Here is a 15,991-nt window from a genome sequence, read left to right on the forward strand (position 1 = left end):
CCCGAATGGCAAGAAGGCAGACAAAACTAAGACCCAGAGCAAACAGTTATAAAATGGATGTTCTAAGGTCACAGACTTGCTTCTGAACATTCTTTATTCCCAACTGGCATTATGCAAAAGCAACTCAATCACTTCAAACAAAACAAATCATTTCATCATTAGTTTAAAACAAACTGTCCAAAACAAGACAGACAACGAAGTGCACATTTCATGCTTCTGACATCCTCCTTCTCTTCTCCCCCTGCGTTCCTGTTCCTGGAGGTTTCGCCTCCTGAAAAAACATGAGAGATAAGAGGTAAACTTCACTATCAAACATTTCTGGGAATTTTTTTGAAAGGGATTCAGAGCTCACTGAGGAGAGCTCGCCTTCACGTGAGAACTCGATGACCCCCCACTGGTGACCTGTGCGTGCGGACACTGTGTCCAGCAGGTTGGCAAAGGAAACCCGCGCTTCCCCTGGAGGTGGTCGTGGCCAAGGGACACTCCTTCTCACTGTGCTCACTAGGATTTCTGCCAGTGTCTTGAAATACATCCCTCTGCTTCCTCGGTACTTCACTCTCTCTGTCTAAAATCCAGTACTTGGAAGCTTATTGATTTTTGTAAATGACTGCTGGTATTTTATGTGCTCTTAAGGTTTTAAATATATATTTTTATGAATGAGTGAAAATGAATGCCTCCCTTACACAAATGACCAATTTCTAAATATATATATTTATTTATTTTTAGAGAGAGGGGAAAGGAGAGAGAGGGAGAGAAACATCGACGTCCAAGAGATGCTTCAATCAGCTGCTTCTTGCACTGTCCTCAGCAGGCTCCCAACTGGGGACCTGGCCCGCAACCCAGGCGTGTACCCTGACTGGGCATCGAACCAGCAACCTTTCAGTTCGCAGGCCATCACTCAATTCACTGAGCCACAACAGCCAGGGCTAAAGAAAAAATACTTTAATAGTATGAAAATGCAGACTGGTACAACCACTGTGGAAAGCAGTATAGAGATACCTCAAAAAACTAAAAATGGATCTGCCTTTTGAGCCAGCCATCCCTCTTCTGGGAATATATCCAAAGGAACCCAAAACACTAATTCGAAAGAACATAAGCACCCCTCTGTTCATTGCAGTGTTATTTACAATCACCAAGTTATGGAAGCAGCCCAACTGCCCATCAGTAGGTGAGTGGGTAACACAACTATGGGACATTTACATAATGGAATACTTCTCAATTGTAAAAAAAAAAAACTAAAATGTTACCCTTTGAGACAGTATGGATGGACACGGAGAACATTATATTAAGTGAAATAAGTCAGTCAGAGAGACAAATACCTTATAATTTCACTTTTATGTGGAATCTGATGAACAAACTGAACTAACAAGGAAGAGAGAGAGTCTCATAGATGGAGAGCAAGCTGACAGCTGTTGAAGGTGGGGGAGGTTAGTGGGGGAGGGGCTGAGCAAAATGGAAACGGGACTCGTGGACATGGACCACAGTGTGCTGATTGCTGGGGGGAGGGGAGTATAAGGGGAATGAGCGGTAATGAAAAAATACAATTAAAATATTTTTTAAAAAACATGTAAATGAAATATGCCTCTACCACCATTACACCTAAACAATAAAGACGCCCAGTTACCACAATGAACATGGTGGACCCCTTGCTCTCCTCACTGAACTCTTTCTCGTTCTCCAGACGAGACCTGGTGGGCAAGGGCCCTGAGCCTCTCTCACAGGCCTTCCCGTCTCCCTGGCACACCCACCCGGGCCGGGGTGCCCTACGCACTGCCACTCTCCCACACCCACCCGAGCACAGGACCGGCCGCTCCAGTCCTGCCACTGCTCTCACCCCGCTAGCCTCGGTGACGTGCTCCGGGCTCTGAGCTGCTCTTTAGAAGCCGGCTCCTGGGTACAGAGCAAACCCTTGGGAACTAAACAAATGTGCCTTTACCTCACCACTGGCGAGTTGCTTCGTTCCCAGTAATCCTTGAGCTGTTTCCTCCTCTGATCCTGCGTCGCTGTCTGATGAACAGATTCCGCCTTGTTCCTCTGAAAGCGAAGCAACTACAGACATGAGACTGGCTGACCTCCCCAGATGGAGACCCTTTTACTACTGAATTCTTCTCCTGCTGACTATTGTCACTTCCCACTGCACATTCTTCCTTGAGGAATCAACAGGTTTTTCAAAGTTTTGGTGAGAAGCTCCATACAGAGATGGGCCAAAGTAGGTAAGAACTCTGTGCCGAAGTGTGCTTTTGCATAGCAAGTGGACTACAGGATGTGTAAATAATGAAGGCCGGCCATGCGAGCACTTGGGAGCCCGTCCATCCCCGCATGCACCGCGCCACCGTGACGGTCTTTGGGTTAGTGAGGCTGTTGGAATCCTCAAAGCCTGCACATCGCCGTCCACACAAACAGCTGCAGATGCACCCATGTAGCTCTCAGACGCTGAAATAACGTAGCCTGGAGAGGTTTTGTCCTCAGACTGATCACCTTTAAACACCAAAGAGGCTTGAAGCACACATTGTTTTTCAAGCTGCCAAGTTTAAATGTTGGGTCCTTAATTTTACAAGAAGGCAAACTGCCTCTGTTACACATTTTCCTCCTATATAAGGACAGAATTATTTCATTTTCTTACTTTTGCCTTACTTTCCCACCTGGGCTTTACAGTGGGACAGTGTCCCTAACAAAAACAAGCTGACAGAAAGACCCCGGGACTGTGGCCCTGAGTAAATAACAGCAGGTCGGGAATGAGAGGGAGCCCTGCGGAGCAGCAGCAGGCCCTGTGGCTCCGAGGTGCGGAGTTACCTCCACACCCGACTCACCTCCGAGTTCCCTGAAGCACTGGTGTTTAATGGCCTCATCACTTTCTTCCTCCTCCTCCTCATCACTGCCGTCGTCATCATCATCGTCGCTGCAAGACTCCTGGTTGGGGACCTTTGGCCCCTGTCGCTTCTGCTGCTCCAGAAGAAGGATTGTCCCCGGGTGAGTAGAAGCCCACAAACGTTCTTCTTCTTTCTGTAAGGAAGCAAATAAGCCACGGAACTTAAAAAGAAACAGGTTTCATGCCCGCTTGAACCTAATTCTTCTCTATGTCCCCTGTCAGGACTGTTCTCTCCATGCCACACCTGTCACCACGCAGTGACCACCGTGTTTTGCTCCAGGGCGTGAAGGCCGCACACGGGCGAAGAGGCAGAATGCTCCCCACACTCACTGTCTCAGCAGAACTGGCCCGGGCACAGCCTTGGCAGCTGCAACGCCCCCTGTGCCGCCAGGCAGGGCCCGGAGAGCAGCGACCAGCCCAGCAACGCCATCTGTGCCCAGCAGACGCCTGAGGGAGGCTCTTTCTGTCCCCCCGACACAGACACCGGACTTGCCCAGGCTCTGCCACACCACCACCGTGCCCGGACAGTCCTGTGTGGGGCCCTCCACCCAGACAGCTAGCTCCCCACAGCGCCTGCTGACAAGAGGTGCAGGCGGGGGAGGGTGCCTGAGCCCCAAAGGAGAGCCTTCACCCCCTTCCATCTGCCTGATGTTGAGGTGCACAGGTAGGGCCAGTTTCAAAGGAGTCAGCGATGTCCTTTTGACCTTCCTGAATCACTTCTTATCAGGCTAACACAATTTTGTGACATCTGCCAAAGGCCGTCATCTTAAAAAAACTACCAGTTTTCCTCTGAAATCTCAGAGTGGAGAGAGAGCACCTGATTTGCTGTATCTCACCTGCGGCCCGTGGCTAACCATGCATCAGAAGGCTCCCTGACAACTACAGGAGATAAACTGACGATGGTAATACAAATGGTGACTTAGTATTCTGCCAAACACAGCTATTAATACCCAAAATCCCAGGATAAAGCTCAGCCAACGTACCTTAATCTTCTCTGTGCGCTGGCATTCGGGGTCGAGACCAGCTATTGGTAAGATTCTAATCTTCTGGGTCCTTGAGTATCTATTCACAAATGGCAGGGTCATCTTCTTACGTGTGGCATAGTCTGTAGAGTGAGGTCTGCAGGACGGGAACAAGAAAATCTGGCGACTGAGAACATGTGGAGGCAATCGCACCCACGAACAGCTGCAGACAATATCCACCTCTCCTCGGGCAGAGTGGGCAGGCAGCACGTGGGTCCTGGCGCCTCTGGACCTGCCCTCTCCTCTGCCCCCGGAGAAGTTCCTCCCTCTGCCCCAGGGCTGGAGAACAGCATGGCGTGGAGTGGGAGGGGGAGGAGAGGCCCATGGCAGGGTCAGGATTTTTACAAAGAAACCCCCCCACTACAATCACAGAAGAGAAGGTTTGTGAAATCTCAGTTCCGGGAGGGAGGCTCGGAAGCTGGAAAAGGCAGAGTTTAAGAACTAAAGAGAAGCCCCTCTGTCTGAATAAAATTAAAAGGGAGGTCAAATCGAGGAGGCAGGTCATAGTGGTGTTGCGGCCTCGTGACAGCTCAGGGGGACCAAAATGGAACAAGAGGCCCTGGTGCAGAAAGCACCACCCTCCTGACTAAAGGAAGATAGATTTTAAGGGCCACCACCCTCCTGACTAAAGGAAGATAGATTTTAAGGGCATCATAGCAAAGAAAGGATGGTCCTTCGGAGAGAGCATCTGAAGGAGGGCGTGGCTGTGAGAGATGGGACATAAGGAATGAAACTGGGCTGGACAGTGAAGTGCTGTCCCAGACGGAGCGTGGGGCACCCTGAAAATGGCGCACTCTCAGAATCCTTTGTCTTTTATGATGCCGTTGTAGAAGAGGTCATCAGGAGGTTGGAGTGAGCAACATTTATTGTGCAAGGTCTCTGCACTACATGATACTTTTTTAAATCCTTACCCAAAGATATGTTTTCATTGATTTTAAGGAGAGAGGAAAGGGACAGGGGAGAGGGAAACATCCATGGGAGAGAGAAACATTGACCAGTTGCCTCCCATATGCACCCCAACAGGGAATCGAACCTGCAACTTATGTATGTGCCCTGACTGGGAACTGAACCCTGAAGCTTTTGGTGTAAGGGATGATGCTCCATCTAACTGAGCCACCTGGCCAGGGCTTAAGTGACACAGCATTCCTGTGAGGTGGATGCTGTATTTCTATTTTATAGACGAGGAAAGTAAACATTAGTGAGGCTGAGACTCCTCCTCCAGCTTCCACTGACAGATGCGAAGCAGCACCTCTGAGCTACCCAGTACTGTCTTTAAAACAGAACAAAAGATTTATCAAGTATAATTTTTACACCATAAAATTCACCCAATTTAGTATATAATTAAACGATTTTTAATTTACACAGTTGTGCGACCATTACCGCAACCTGACTTTAGAGCTTTTCCACGAGCCCCTAAGAAAAGCCTTCTGCGCATTGTTACAGCTTTCAAGTGCTCCACTTCTCCAGGACAGCTGCCTGGCGCGCCTGTCAGAGGGAGGGTGTGGGAAGGAGTGACTGCAGCGCCCAGGGAAGGAGCCGGAGTGCGGGCGTGCCCAGCTTTGAGCAGCTGACTGCGTGGGTCGGGCAGCCGCCTGCCGCACCGACTAGCCCTTCCCTTTCCTCGACTGCACGCACACACCAACGTCCTCATGATCTGTTCGCTTCCCAGGTAAGTTTCAGTAGAGAAAGCACACGCTGACCAGTAGAGCAGCAAGGACAAGCCTTCCAGGCCTCTTTCGAGGCACCTGGATCAAGGCGAATTAATACCGTGGCCCTCTGGTTTATAAAGCTTTCTCACGGTGGTTTGTCAGCGTGAACCGGCTCCCTGGGAAACTGCCACTACAGCAACGGTGGAAAGTAGTAGGGAACCAGACCTTGGTCCTTGGTGAACTGCGCCTCCAAATCAGGTCATTACGGCTTTTGCATACCTCTCTCCCTCGTCGCTCTTTCACGGCAAAGAGCAATGCACCCGTAGGAAGTTACCTAAAGGTGAGTTTGTGTTTGAAGATGGCTTGTCCCTGTAGGCCAGTGTCTTCTCTAACAAACAGGTGGGTGTGGTTGCCCTGCAGTGGGGCTTTGTAGACGTCGAACACTTCACTCCCCAAGTGCAGGGACAGGCTGGAAAGGAGCAACGGGTCTGTTATGAGGGTGGCTAGTCAAGCAGTCCTGCCGTCTCCACTCCACCCGTGAGCCCCACTTAAAATGCTGTGGGAGTGCAGGGCCCTGTCCTCCTGCTGAGCTTCTAAGAACAGACACTGTAAATAACTAGCCTGTCTCCTTTCAAAGCAGAAGGTGGTAAAAACCCATCCTCCTCCCCACTTGAAATATAGCTGTTGTGTCATTTTCCCAGTCTCTACCACTTCATTAGTCAAACAAACAACTTTTAAAAACACATGGGTGTAAAATATCTAATAGCTCCCACATGGGAACTAGCACGTGGCTTCACGTGCACGGGCAGGCAGACACCATGAACCGAACCACGTCGGGGTCCGGTCCTCGTGTCCCACCAACACAACCTGTGGCTGCCGCCCCATTTCTCTCTCTCAGCTTTTCCAGGTAAGGCCAGAGACGTAGACTTTGCTCACGGTTTAACGAAAGACGACCCCAAAGAAGGTCCGACACAGACAACTTCACACGTGTCCCAGGCCTCCCTCTGCAGGCAGCTGGTGCTCACCTTCCATCCGACCACTTCACCAGCCGAGCGTTGCTCTCTTTAATTTCATTTCCTGCTGCATCCTGGCGTGCCCTCCATCGGATAGTATTCTCCACCTGGCTCCAAGCACAAAGGCGTTGTAAACCCAGGGTGATGGGCTTGCATGTTTTTGCCCTCAAGTGACTTCTAATCACGTGCTGAGAATTCATGGGCAGTCATGGAACAAGCTTACCAACAACAGCTGATCGGGCCACACTGACCCCTCCTACTACCTAGAGGTACTGGTTAAACCAACCAGATGTTGTGTTAAATCTCTTCTGGGCCCCAGTTCACAGATAGCAGTGGAAGCAGAAGCTAAACACGAGGCTGGACGGAGCGGGTATCAGCCCTTCAACAGCTCCGAGGGGCAGAAGAGGAGGCTTTGGGTCCCCTGAGGTGGGCACTTGAAGCTGAGACCTCCGCCTGTGGCATGGCCACTTGAAGGGCTTTGAACCCAATGAAAGAAGGCTTAAAAAGTGCCCATTAGCCTAATATGACAACAAAGCTCTGGGCATTACATTAAAAAATATTTTTAAAGAATCAACAAGGAATTAACAACAAATTAAAGCCTAAGATTTGTGCTTTGCCCTGTTTTTCAGTTCACGTTCACCCTACCAATAGGGTAGGGAACGCCAAGTCACAGAAGTAGCCTGGAAGTGGATCCTGCCCACGACTGGCTGCCATGGGAGCCCTGACAGAAGCACGCGTGAGGCACTGTGAGGGCAACGCTCGTGCTCAACGGCCCCAGGCCTTCTCAAGAGGGACTGCCTAAGGACTAGGCCTCTTTTTGTGCCCAGTCTGAACGTCCATAAAGGACCTGAGATATTCCTGTTGTGGGAAGTCGCTAGTATCTGTCCCCTACAACACATGCTACATTATCATTTATCTCAAAAAAAGTAGCTAACAATTTTCAAGAATCTTTGTGTTTACTTCTGTCAAAAAGCTACAACAACACATAAAAGGTTAGAAAAGTGACAATTCTACAGAGATTAGAAAAAAGATGATGGCCTGGTCAGGTAGCTCAGTTGGTTAGAGCATTGTCCCCATACGCCAAAGTTGTGGGTTCGATCCCTGGTCAGGGCACATGCAACAACCAACCAATGAATGAATGAATAAGTGGAACAACAAATCAATGTTTCTGTTTCTCTCTCTTCCTCACTCTCTCATCTCTCTCTTTCCCCCCACCCCCTTCTTCTCTCTCTAAAATTAATAAAAGCATTTTAAACAAAAGATGATATACCTTTCCCCTAAAAATATTCTGAAAAGACCTTTAATTCCTTGCATAAAAGATCATTTCATAAGCTCAAGTCTCAAGTTAGTATGCCTGCATTGCATTTTATAAAAGGAAGAGCTTACAAGAAAAAAAGATTTAAATGAACTGGTACCTTTATTTTCAACCTGGTTCTTTCTTCCTCATCAAGTACTTTCTCATCTGCAAATTCATCTTCATAATACTGAGGATCAAAAGGTCTAAAAATTGTTTTTTAATATCATATTAGCCACATTTAGTAATAAATATGTTTAATACTATAAATTATAATCTTTACAACATGCACCAATACGTTTTAAAAATCACAGTAGACCCATCACTTCATGTAAAAACTTCAAGGAAATATCTAAATTACTATACATTCTTGAAATTTGATTTTATAATATATTACGTGAAATAGAATCCAAACATGACTTATAATTCAAAGTCTTCTTTGCTTGACAAAAATGTCTTCTAAAATATAGGTAACACATGATCTATATTTCTGTATTTTTAAAGAAAACTGTCATGTTTAATTGCACGAGAGCTATATTCATGCCCCTGGGTAAATCATACCGATCAACACTGTCTCGTTGTCCAAAAGTCATTGTCTTTTCTAGATTCATGATGGTCTTTGTACTGAACATTTGCGATTAGCAAGCTTACTCTCATTTTCTGATACCTTTATCGCTTGTGATGTCTGTTTATTTATAAGAAAGTGCCAAAATGCTAGAAGTATTAGCATTTAATCTCACACTAGTAATCCGTCATTTTTCTATCACAGAACACCCTAAACTTATTTTTTCTAGTTACATGAGAAATCACCCATCTTTGCAATTAGCTGGCTCATGATAAATAAGAAAAACCATTTACATTCTACATATTTTTATTCAGTATCTTAAGTAAAAAGACAGTTTTAATCAGTTCTCTTACTTGGGCTCGATGCTGAGAAATTTGGGTAGCTTAACAAAGTACAATTCATTTCCTAAATCAGAGTTGAAATGGGGAATTTCTATTTCCATCCTGGCTTCAGAAATCGGCACTTCCTCCGGCTGGCCCTGGGGCAATCTGTATACATCCTAAGAGAAGAATCAGAATGTCAGGGCTTGAAGTGACACCAGACAGGTACAGGTTTGACTGGAAGTACATTTAGACATGGGTTTAGGGATAAAGCAGTCAGCAACCCCTCAGGGCCTTCCCTAAAATTTCATCCTCTGCACCCCGCAAAACCCACTAGAGTCAGTAGCCTTCATTATCAGGGAAAGAAATGGTCTATTTTGCCCTGGCTGGTGTGGCTCAGTGGGTTAAGCAGCATGCCTGCAAACTGAGAGGTCACTGGCTCGAATCCCAGTCAAGGCACATGCCTGGGTTACAGGCCAGGTCCCCAGTAGGGGGTGTGCGAGAGGCAACCAATCGATATTTTTCTCACATATTAATGGTTCTCTCCCTCTCTGTCTACCTTCCTCCCCGTCTCTGTGGAAATGAATAAATAAAATCTTTTTTAAAAACTGTCTATTTTGCTGACATATCTAATTTGTGTAAGATAGCAACAGAGTGTGAAATGATGCAACACCCTCAAGGTTAAGTAACTATTAAACTCAGAGAAGAATATCAAATAGCACACACTTTTTACATAGGTCTGAATAACCTGGAAATCAAAGGTTCTTAAATCCTTTGAGTCCTCACAGTCTAGACCCTCAAGTTTGACACCAACCGCATTCCAAGCAGTTCCTTCTTTGCCCATTAATATCCGGAAATTCTCGGCATAGCTAAGAAAGTCACCCATTCATCAGATGTTTCAGAAGGCCACTCAGCTACCCACGTGCCCTCCCCACACGAGGGAGTCGACCATCAGCCTCTGGAAACCTCTTCTTTGCTTTGAACAGTGGGACCAGTGGGGTTAGTGACTGTACTTACAGCCGGCTGTCCTGGGATAAGCAGGTGATGGTCATCGTCACTCTCTGAAGAAATGTCGTCTATGTCTCCAAACAGATCCATGGCTCGACTACAGTCTTCACTGTAGGGGGGAAATGCACAGCATTAATTTCTCTGAAAAATCCTTCACATGGTTCTTAGACTGTCACTTCGACATATTCCCAAGATCCATTAACCAACACTCGACAAGCCTAACCTCCATCTCAGAAGCCTGGTGAGAGTGTCTATAGAGACGAACGGTGACAAATTTGGTCAGAGGAAGGCAATGAAGGCAATGTTGCTGTGACAGACAGCTTTCAAGGTGGTTCCCAAGTCCTCCTCTCTTGTCCTCGCCCTGGTGGGGTCCCCTCCAACACTGGATCCTGGGTGGTTTTGTGATCCAATCAACCTCACTTCCGAGGCCAGGCCCCGAACTGGGGCTTTTCTGCCTCACTCTTTCTCTCTTGGGTCGCTTGCTCTAGAGAAAGCCAGCTCCTGTGGTATAAAGGCTGTGGTAAGAAACTCCCGCCAGGAGCCAGGCCAGCCATCTTGGAAACAGCCCCAGGCCGGTAGTTAGATAACACAGTCTCAGCAGGACCTATTGTCCTGATTGCAGCCTCCAGAGAGGCCCTGAGAGACCCTGACAAGCAGCACCGCCCTGCTCAGCTGCCTCTGGCCCTCAGACACTGTGAGTTATAGAAAATGCTTGTTTTCAGCTGGCCCTCCATGGGGGCCAGTTAGAGAAGGGGAGGGTGGTATGCCATACATAGGAGGTGTGTTCTCCAACAGTCCTCTCTCCCTCAGCCTTTGGGGTCCCTCCACATGATCCCAGGGAAGCTTTGACATCTCAGCTTCATTAAATGGAGGTAAGTAACTGTTGAGTTTGTTGCAGTTAACCATCCATGTATAGAGCCAGGCCCAGCTATACGCGCTAACACATCGAATTCAGAATATTCAAGTGCAACCAGATCGGTAAATTGGGCTCAGACTAGTGTTACAGTCTGCCCTTCACCTCGCATTCTTAGAATCCACTTCCCTACGTATTCCCCAGGTTTCTGCCTGTATCTGTCAGCAAAATCATGTAATTCTTTTGGTACATGAGCTATTTCTTCTGGTCTGTTTGCGCTGTCTTTGCCAGAGTGCCGATACCCTAGTGATGGGTCTACCAGTAAACAGTGGTTCAGACAGCGCTCAGCTGAACGAGTGCAGAGAGTGGAAACTGTCCCAGGTGATGCTGCGCCAGTGTTTTCCAACGGGACACCACTAGCTTCCTCAGAAAGCACGGGGAGGCAAGCTGCATCTCTCACAGGCCAGGGAGGCTCAGAGTGACCAGGAAGTGTGAGCATTTTAGCTTCATCGAGTCCAGATTTCCCTACCCCTAGCTTCTATCTCACTCCAATGTCCCTTCTCATGAAAGACTTGAAGAGGCTGCAAATTCAATGGGCTAGGTAATTCTGCAAGCGCACTGTTGAACGCTGTTTGCCTTCCCAGATCCCAGAGCCCTCTGACCGTAAGTACGAGATTGTTGTAGGGCTGTCAGGAAAGCTCCCTGCTTCTCTGTCCAGGCCTCGAGCTGCACATCTGAGAGACCTAAGCTTGTGATCTTTCTTCAGTAAGTGCCCTGAGCAGTTACAAGTATCCGTCCCACAGAGTAGTACCTGCTGAATAAGGGCAGCAGCCCTTGAGCCCCAAGGGGGCGGCCAGACCCATGGAGGTGCCCCTGCACACAGTGGGTCACCAGCACCCCCCTCCCCATTGGTGGGGGGCCCAGACCTGTGGCCAAACCCAAACCAATCTCCAAATCTCATCTTTGAGGATTTGTTTCCTGGGCTACCCAGTTTCCAGTCGGGTCCCAGTTGAGCAACAGAAAACATACCAGTTGTCTGTACAGACAGGATTGCATAGAAAACATCATTAGGTTTAAAGTTGTTAATTATGTTTCAAAAAGTAGAAGAAGTCTAAGGGGTTACAAAAGTAGCAGAGTCAGAGGAGAACTCCCGCCGCTGAAGACGAGGGAACAACGAGGGGGAATTATTAAACCTAACTCCTACCTGAGGGAGTGCCCAGCTGTGCTGCCGTCTCTCGGGGGAGTGCAGGGGAGCTGGCCCTCCAGGCGCTAGCAGCTCTGTGCACCAGACCCGCTGCCGTGGGAGGGAACTGCCTCTCCGGGGGTGAAGAAGTGCTGGCCCCTGCAAGGCAACAGGAAGCCCCCGGAAAGTACCATAAACAAACAGGAAGGAGCAATCTTGTCCTGGCTATGCAGGCTTCCAGTCTTTCTGTGGCGCCCCCTAACAGGGGGCTGCTGGCGAAGCTGAAACCTGATTGGCCCCAGCATTGCCAAGCTTGGTGTCCTACCAGGTGGGTTTGCAGATGAGAAACAAGAGCTTAATATATGACACCCAAGTGCCTACGCACTAAAAAAAAAAAAGGACAAAAGAGACAAAAAGAAAACTATGCTTCTTGGGAAGATAGTCTAGAAACAAGTGAGTGCCTCAGTTCACCAAACAATAAATATGAGTGAGACACTCATAAAAAATTGTCTCCTAACAGCGGGGTGTCAAGAACAGGACAGTTGGGAGAGGTGTACCTTGGAACTGTTCAATAGAGGTAGGATTCATTACCCAGCCATTCTGAGTAATGTCAATGACCCAATGTTCTTTCCTGAAACAAAACTTTTGTTGCTCCACTTTTACAATTGCTGCAATTACAGTTGAATGTTGTTTTAATAACATGTGCAGTATTCATATGAACACGTATTATTTATCTTTAAATAAAAATTGTATATACACGCGGGCCTGCGAACCACACGATCGTGGTTCGATTCCCAGTCAGGGCACATGCCTGGGGTGGAGGCCAGTTCCCAGCAGGGGACTCACGAGAGGCAACCATACATTGATATTTTTCTCCTTCTCTCCTTTTCTTCCCCTCTAAAGATAAATAAGTAAAATCTAAAAAAATCAATATTAAAAAAATTTGTATATACATCAAAGTTACTTTGGGGAACTCTGGTTATACCATTGAAGTCCCAACATGTAGGGACTCAGTCACATGTATTTATTTAAAGAGCAGTTTACAACAGTTCAGAATAATTCAAGTTCATTTTGGGTGCAGTGTATATTTTTTTAAAATATTTTATTATTTATTTTTATACAGAGGGGAAAGGAGGGAGATAGAGGGAGAAAACATCAATGTGTGGCTGCCTCTTGCAGGCTCCTTCCTGAGGACCTGGCCTGCAACCCAGGCATGTGCCTTGACTAGGAACTGAACTGGTGACCCTTTCATTTGCAGGCTGGTACTCAATCCACTGAGCCACCCCAGCCAGGGCTGTATTTCCAACTCATGAAGGACTATGCATTTTTGTATTTAAACAATAAAAAACACAGTGATAAAGATGAAGAAATAGAACTTGACTAACTTAAATTCTGCCACTCTATGTGATTAGTTTTTGTGTTTAAATTTTTTTCCACTGTAGAGACATTTGAAAACTGCTAGAATTAATCCAAGAGGAGAGAATTGAAATTTCTGGAATCTATTGTGAAATGATATTTTATGAATCACTGTCTATTTATCCTATGTGTAAGACTGTTCCTAATAATGAGTATCTGATGCTTTATGAGAATTTCTTGAAATTAGGTTAGTAAAGTGTTCGATAAACAATAAGTAAAAAATGACAAATCTACTTATGGTAAAAATGAATATGCATTTAATAATTTGTCACAAAATCATTGACAAATATGTAAAATCTGGGAACAGAAACAGTAGTTTTATCATCCACTACTGTAATGGGCTCTTATGTAGGTACAAGTTTTCCCCCCATTAACAAAATCATTATTGGTCCTGGCCCAGCAGCTCAGTTGCTTAGAGTGTCATCCCCATACGCCAAGGTTGCAGGTTTGATCCCGGTCAGGCACATATAAGAATCAGCCAATGAATGCATAAATAACTACAATAACAAAATGATGTTTCTCATTCTCTCTCCCCCATTCTAAAATCAACAAATTATAAATTATAAAAAGTAAATCATTATGTAAACAACATTAAAACATTTTTTCCTTAAAACAATGAAGTTATATTGCCTTGGAAAGGAGAGTCAGAATAGAGGCTCTCAAAAGCGATGCAGAGGAGCCTCAACTTGGTCAGCCAAAAAACGGCAAAGGGACTGGTTTTCTCAGTTAGGCGAGTGATTCAGAACATTCTTTTGTTTTAAAGATTGTATTTATTTTTAGAAGGGAATGAAGTAAGAGGGAGAAAAACATCAATGTGTGGTTGCCTCCTATGTGCCCTACTGGAGACCTGGCCCACAACCCAGGCATGTGCCCGGACTGGGAATAGAACCAGCAACCGCTTGCTTCGCAGGCTCGCACTCAACCCACTGAGCCACACCAGCCAGGGCCAGAACCTTTCTTTTTCTTATGTCACTTTTCTTAAACTTGATGAGCTTCCCACAGCCACCAGGCCCAGACTGTACGAAGAGCACTAGGAAGGAAGGGAGGTACACTCCACTTGTAAGGGAAGAATAGGGCTATGAGGCAGCACGCCACAGAAAAGACGTGCAAGTGTGAAGGGGTGGATTTAAGACACACCTGCAAATTCCTTGCCATTCCTACCGTCAAAAAAGTGTCAAGCCTCCCACCGTTTGCATATGGACTCGCACTGTTGACTCAGTCCAATGAACAGAATGTCGATTTCTATGTGACTTCTGAGGCTAGTCACGAAAGGAGATACCAAGAAAAGGCAACATGGCTTTCACCTGGCTCGCTCCTTTGTGGTACTCACCTCTGGAACTCAGCCCCCGTGCTGAGAAAGCAGAGGCAGGGCCAGGATGCAACAAGTGCTCACGTTGGGTGAAAAATTGGAGGGGTGCCAAAATCTCAGCAATCAAGATAAATAATATTGTAGTCTTTTTTTAACCCCAAGCCAAAAAAAAAAAAAAAGAACGAAATATCAGAATTATAAAGAGGGAACCCAGCCAGCTGTACTTGAGGAGACCTCACTTCCTTACTCTAATCCGGCCCAGTCACAACCCATCCTTTTTTAAAGGTCTCACACATTTATTACTGAACCAGCCCAGTAGTGCAGAAGCACAATGACAAAGAGAACAATCATTCTTCCAACAATTTCTCAATATAACACCCCCCGCTGTCCAGCTAGCAGTAACAAGGTGAGATGCAAGCAACCCGATACCACACGTCAGCCACCTCATGTGGGATTCCTTAAAGACCCAGCTTAGTTTTGCTCCAGTGTCTCCTCCTGTTGTTGTACCTGAATTTATGACAGGTTTTCACCTGAATCCACTGGGGAACGGCCCAGTTCTCATTTCCTGTCCAGGAATCACTCTAGCCTGCAAGTCTTGTGAAAAGATATGGCAAGTGTCAACGACACACACCCCGATGGCAGAGACTGAGCGGATCCTGTCTTCACATAAGATGTTGACATTTTGTTCATCATGGGTTTTACATTAACTTTAATTTTTACAAAATCTTATTTACTTTTAGAGAGAGAAGGGAGAAAGAGGGAGAGAGTCATGAGAGATACATCGATCAGTTGCCTCTCACACACTCCCACCTGCACAACCCAGGCATGTGCCCTGACTGGGAATCAAACCAGTGACCTTTTAATTAGCAGGCCAGTGCTCAATCCACCGAGCTCTATCAGCCAGGGGCACTAATTCCAATTTTTAAATGTTGCATTACATTATTATTTATCTTGGTGACTGCGGTTGGGATCCCCCCAAATTCATATGCACCCAAAACCTTACAATGTGACTTTAATTTGGCAATAGGGTCTTAGAGATGTTAATTGGTTAAGATGAGGTCACACTGGATTAGGGTTGGCCTTAAACCCACTGACCAGCGTCCATCTGGGAGACAGAGACATGGAGATACAGGGAAACACAGAGCAAACACACAGGGAAATAAGTCATGTGAAGACAGGCAGAGATTGGAGTTATGTTGCCACAAACCAAAGATAGCTGGGAGTCCCCATGAGCTAGGCCAAAGCAAGGAAAAATTCTTCCCTAGAGCCTTCAGAGAAAGCGTGGCCCTGCCCACAACTCGATTTGGAACTTCTAGGCTCCGGAACTGTGAGAGAATATGCATTTCGGTGGGTTTAAACCACCCACTTTGTGGTACTTTGTTATAGCAGCCCTAGCAAACTAATCCAGTTATGGACTTTTTGGTGCCCCTTTAAACTCTGCACCCCAGAAGAATGCCTCACTGGCCTCATCTGGTCCTGCCCATGAGTCT

At 46.6% G+C, this 15,991-nt stretch overlaps 1 protein-coding gene across 1 annotated transcript in view; it reads right to left on the reverse strand.

Moving 5' to 3' along the window:
* Positions 1-207: 207 nt before the first annotated feature.
* LEO1 (LEO1 component of Paf1/RNA polymerase II complex) overlaps positions 208-15,991 on the reverse strand; it is a 42,309-nt gene continuing 26,525 nt past the window's right edge. Inside the window, exons 8-12 of the mRNA XM_037054640.1 lie at positions 5,875-6,009; positions 3,853-3,988; positions 2,811-3,003; positions 1,937-2,034; positions 208-271 (exon numbers count right to left, since the gene is read on the reverse strand). Of these exons, the coding sequence (XP_036910535.1) occupies positions 209-271; positions 1,937-2,034; positions 2,811-3,003; positions 3,853-3,988; positions 5,875-6,009 (625 nt within the window). The 3' untranslated portion in view covers position 208. The remainder of the gene's footprint in view (positions 272-1,936; positions 2,035-2,810; positions 3,004-3,852; positions 3,989-5,874; positions 6,010-15,991) is intronic.

The sequence above is a fragment of the Sturnira hondurensis genome, unplaced genomic scaffold, assembly GCF_014824575.4.
Source record: "Sturnira hondurensis isolate 20B ecotype Veracruz unplaced genomic scaffold, ASM1482457v3 Scaffold0008196, whole genome shotgun sequence".
NCBI classification, from domain to species: domain Eukaryota; kingdom Metazoa; phylum Chordata; class Mammalia; order Chiroptera; family Phyllostomidae; genus Sturnira; species Sturnira hondurensis.